Source organism: Athene cunicularia (genome assembly GCF_003259725.1).
Source record: "Athene cunicularia isolate RWA chromosome 1 unlocalized genomic scaffold, athCun1 chr1_part2, whole genome shotgun sequence".
In the NCBI taxonomy this organism is placed as follows: domain Eukaryota; kingdom Metazoa; phylum Chordata; class Aves; order Strigiformes; family Strigidae; genus Athene; species Athene cunicularia.
This window is the reverse complement of record NW_020799092.1, coordinates 43,019,700-43,025,091: the sequence shown is the minus strand read 5'-3', so window position 1 is coordinate 43,025,091 and position 5,392 is coordinate 43,019,700. Positions and strand designations below refer to the sequence as shown.

Below are 5,392 nucleotides of genomic sequence, written 5' to 3'. Positions count from 1 at the left end.
TTTTTTTTGGGGGGGGGGGGGAGAATCTCTTTTTTTAATCCTGCCTCCCACACCTTACAGCAGACAAATACCAGGTGATACTGAGAGGTGTGCTATCTGTTTTTATTTGATTTTATGCTACTGAATATTTTTAATAGCTAGCCTTAGAGACAGGAAAAGTAATAGGCTGTAACAGTACAGGTTAAGCTGCTCAACAGCATAATGGGAATTGTAAATAAAAGCTCTGGTAGTGAAGCCTTGTGGATATAAGGGGGAAAGATCGCTATGAACATAGTTTTGATTTAATTTAAAACGTGAACAAATGCAAGTCTTTAAGAAAAAGTTTGTAAATCAGCTTGGTTTTGTTTGATTTAGGTACCAATGGTGCAGTTACTTTAGTGGGCCTGCTCTCAAGTTTGCTTGGGGGCATGGTGGTAGGTATAGCCTACTTTATAACACAACTCATTTTCGTGACTGATCTGGAAATATCTGCTCCGCAATGGCCCATTATTGTGTTTGGTGCAGCATCTGGCTTACTGGGATCAATTGTTGATTCATATTTGGGAGCTACTATGCAATACAGTGGTAAGATTCTTATTTTTTTTCTTTTTATTTTCTGTTTACCCTCCCCTAATGCAGTCTAAAAATGGACTTGAATTTCTAGAAGGGCTGAGGACGTGATTTTACAGAAGTAGCGATGCTAAGGACAAAGGGAACCAAAGTGATGGACAGTAAGGGCAATTGGCCCTTTTTCACTTTTTGATTTGTTTATCTTGTTACTGTCTTGTTGATGGCTGAACAAGACCAGAGGTCTCCAACATGATTACCTTGGAAAAAGCAATTGCTGCCCTCTCCTTTTCTATATATCTAATTATGGTAACATTTTATAAGATAAAATGTCAGTTTAATTTTTATCCATTCACTCAGATTAAGTTGTCACTGCAGACAAGCTTCATTTCTAACTCTGAAGACTTAGCAAGTCTCAGCTTTAAGAATTAAATAAGAAAAACTCCAGTAAAATGTGCACAGTGGTTTATGTTCTGGGGTTTTTTCACTGCTTAATAGAGTACTGTTTTCTGTAAGTTAAATTTATCACAGACTAGCTGTGTCTTTAAAAAAAAAAAAGTTTTAAAAAAAAAGGGTTGGCTGGCTGATTCTGAGTGATTTCAGAATTTAATTCTGGCTGATTCTGAGTGATTTCAGCTCTTAAGGATCATTGTCTGAATAAACACTACAGACAACCTTTAGGCTAACCTGTAAATTTACCCTATGTTTAAAAATTGTTTAAAAACCTTATCTGGTATTACTGTGTTTAACAGCTGATTTACAGAGAGATCTTAAGTTTTCAGATTTTGTTGTCAGTATATTTATTTCCTGGAGGTCAAGGTTTGAATGTGCAGGTGAACTGCCTGAGAGATAAAAGTCCTTTAAATCTACCATCACAGTGAGAGCTGCAAACTGTTGTTGATGCTGTGGATTTGGCTTTCCAGCAGTTTTTATGCTCCTTGTAGTTCCGGGAAAGTCAAAAACATAATAGAGTGTTTAACCACTTAAGGAATTTTTAAATATTTCTATACTGAAGAGGAAACACTTAAGTACTCAGACAGTGTTTCATGCTCCTAATGAGGCAGATGCATTAAGAGAACATGGTAAACCAAGCTAATGCACGCCTACATCTTCCATGCTCAGCAACTTACTTTGCTAGCTGCAGCAGGGACAGTATGCAAGTTCCACAAATTACTTTTATAAATTCATAAGCCCTTCTGAAATTTGTATACTATATATACATATGTACTAGGACGTGTGTGTGTGTGTATACGTGTGTATATGTGTGTATGTGTGTGTATATATATATATATATATGTATGTTGTGACATAGATGAAATAGTGCTGCTCATGTGGTGCACACTGTTGGGTTTTGTATCCCTCCTTAGTTGAACCCACTTTTCCAATCCCTATTCAATATGGTCTCATAAGAAATACTCCAAACTCTCTGCAGCATCTTGAAAAACAATAAATAAGTATGGCAGTGATAATAAAAAACTGTGTCTCTTTTTGCAAACATTATGCTACCAGTGCTAATCCCTTCTGTCAGTGTTTTTCCTGTTGGTAATCTTCCTAGATTTGGTTTATGTAATAGTCTGTGATACCCACTGTTACTATGAGGAAGCCCTTCCTGCCCACACATTTATTAAGTAAAACTTTGTCTGATTTGTGTATATATGCATATATATTCACAAAAATGTATTCCCAGTTTTTTTCTCGAGAAAATTTAGAACTTTCTGAAACATAGCAAGTGTTGAGAGTTAAACTATCAAGTTTCAAGTTTGATTTTTCTGTAGTTCTTTTGCATTACTCAAAGCTAGATTTAAATGTGTGATTCAGAGGTAACAGCTGTAGACCCACCAAGCAGGATCGTGTGGGGGTTTTAAGTTTTGTCTGAGGTGCTGAAAATTTTTTTTGTAATGAAGGAGCAGCTCAAAATGAAATTTCCATGTTGTGGGTATTAGCAGATACTCAAATTTACAGAGAAAAATAATGTTAATGTAAAATGTACTGATTTGGAATGTTTCGTTGTCAACCTTAAATGTGTGCATATGCACATACCCAGTTATACTTCACTATGGTGAGTTGGCATTAAAATCAAGCATGCTGGAATTTTATGCTTTTATCAGCATGTAAAATAATGGAGCTGGACAAAACATGGGATAACGACGTGCGTACAGTAACAGCTAATGAAACGCAGTGCTAGAGTACTGATACAGAGGTAAAGCAGGAGATGGCTTAAGTACTAGGAAAGAAATCCAGCTGCTGATAGTATAAAACAGCTGTGTAAATACAAATGATAAATTCAGTCTCTGTGAGGAGCTTGTTTTCTGTCAGATCAAGTAATAATGTTAGTTCCATAATTTTCCTTTGAAAAAAATATATATCTTCTTGACCGGAAATATATGTTGCTAATCAGTTGTTTCTGTTGGTTCAAAACAGCATCCTTTGCTTTAGAATGGCTTTTGGAACAGCTTTTTCCTCTCCTGATACAGCTCATTTAATTCCTTTCTTTACTATGAAATTACATAGAGAAGTAGACCTGACAGAATTGTAACTTTTCAAAGAAGCAACTTCTAGCATAAAGTACTGCATTTGTATTCGCATTCTTTGAAGCTACCAGATGAAACTAACTGTAATTTAGTTTAGTTTGTTGGTGTCTCTTCTTACAGAGGTTTAACACCGTAATGGTAAACTAAATTTAGGAAGTTGCATATACTTGGTTACTAAGTTTATTTTCAGCTTGGTTGGCTTTCTAAAATGAAGTCTTTATCTTTTTCCAGGTTTTGACCAGAATATTGGCATGGTTGTCAACCACCAAACAAAAGACTCCAAGCACATATCTGGAAAACCTATATTAGACAACAACACAGTAAATCTTTTTTCTTCTATAATCATTGCCTTGGTGCTTCCAGGTGTGGCATGGTTTTTCTGGCCTAGGGGTTGATGTGGTTTAAGGTTTTCTGCATGTGATTCATTTATGTTCAGTCTTACTCAAAGACTCTGAAGAGTTCTCTTCAAACCCTCTTGAAAAGAGGGATCTGAAACTTTCAAAGAGCCAGAGGACTTTCCATCTCAATTTAGTAAGGCTGTAAGCTTCATATGGCAATCAGCATCTCTCAGGGCAAGGAAGGGATTTTGTCAGTATGCTCTTGCTGCTCTTCAGATGGATGTAGATCATTGCCAAGTGAGGTGAAGCACTTAATTTATTCTCATGGAGCTGAAGGGTTGGTGTCCTGTGTTCTTGCCAATCCCCAGCATCTGGAAGGTCAAGAAGCTGGAAACAGAAGTCCAATCTACAGCAGTCAGTGTGACAGAGAATTGTCCAAGCCAGAGACAAAGTACGCTGCAACTTTATGTAGGCAGTGGTAACATGGGTGAAATGGGTGAATTCCGATATCTTCCATAATCTACAGTACATAAGGTTTTATGGAAATATTTTTTGGGGGGTGTGGGGGAAGAGATGAGTAAGCCTTGTTGCCTATTCTGTATCCTGATGCTATCTGCAATTCCATGAGAATAGGGTTCGTAAAAGTAATTCTAGTACATAATGTTTGAAGCAAAAGACTGAATTTAAAATAAAAGGTTGCTAGTTTTTCCAGTAAGAATAATAGATGTCTGTGGGGTTTTTGACATCTTTAATTTCAAAACTAATAATATTTATGATTGTCAATACTGTGGTACTTAGTAAATTATCTAAAATTAAAGATTACAGTTGTGAATTGGCATTCATGTCTTTAGAAATAGAACATTTTTTTCTGTAAGCACAGGATTGTCCCATAAGGTTTAGCAAATTATACTCCTTTTTTTTTTTTTTCTCAGCAGTGGAAGTATTTTCTGTTTTGTTTGGGTTGCTATTCAGAGACAATGGCCTCAGCCAAAGAAGCTACAGAGGTTATCCTCATAGTGCGTGGGGAAAGTCTCACTTCTAAACCATTTAAAAATGGGAATTCAACTTTTGGTGCTCAGGCTCCAATGTTAGGTGATTGATTCCATCTTCCATCGTTAATTTTTAAAAGGGTGGAAGTGATTTAGCCAGCACAGATTGTAGTTAGAGTAACACTCATAAGAATCTGTCACTGTCAACATTCAGAAGGTAGGGCCCATACTGTTAACTTAGAAAAAGCTTTTTTCTTTTAGAGAAAGGCAAGTATTAAATATTTGAATTTTTTTTTTTACAAATGTATTGTGTGTATTGCCTGTCTTAATTCATTTGACTTTTGTATTATGTCACGTTCTATGGGAATATTTAAAAATTTTAACACCTTCCATGTCAAGTTTAGTCTTTTGAATTTAGCACTGGAACTAGTTCCCTGTATATCCTATTACAAAGCTGAGATTTCAAAGTAGTAAAAGCTTTCTGAAAAGAACAAACTGTGTAGTTGCTGTATGTGTGTTCCTGTGGAAAGGCACAAAATTATAAAAGGAATATATGCACTTAAACTGTAACAATAAACACTTGAGATTTTTATGCATTGTTTGGATTTATAATGCTTCTAAATAAACACTTGATTAGTCATCTTTTAATATTTTTATTAATACTGCTGTGATTTCTGGAATTAAGGAAGACACAATTTTTGTAACACTTTTTCTTTCCATTAGATGCCTTATTTTTATATTCTTTTGTTGCCTGAAACAAAGTATACATTCAAACACAAGTGGACATGGTCAGCTTTTCACTATTTAATATAGGTCTCATTTAAAAAGCAGCTTGCCATAGAGAGAAGGCATCTGATTTTAAATTCATAGCAGCATGAAATGCTTTAATCTGTTATCAGAATGAATGGGATCTGAGTGAACTTCTGCAAGTAGGACCTTCAAAGGCCATTAATCAGAGCTTTTTATTTGTCATGTCTTAGTGATGACA

The 5,392-nt window shown here is 35.5% G+C and overlaps 1 protein-coding gene across 2 annotated transcripts in view; it reads left to right on the top strand.

The window, feature by feature from the left end:
* The window catches only part of TMEM19 (transmembrane protein 19), a 16,089-nt gene extending 11,037 nt beyond the window's left edge, over positions 1 to 5,052 (top strand). For both annotated transcript variants that reach the window (XM_026868514.1, XM_026868515.1), the window contains exons 5-6: positions 355 to 564; positions 3,309 to 5,052. In XM_026868514.1, the coding sequence (XP_026724315.1) occupies positions 355 to 564; positions 3,309 to 3,472 (374 nt within the window). In that variant the 3' untranslated portion in view covers positions 3,473 to 5,052. The remainder of the gene's footprint in view (positions 1 to 354; positions 565 to 3,308) is intronic.
* The last annotated feature ends 340 nt before the right edge of the window (positions 5,053 to 5,392 follow it).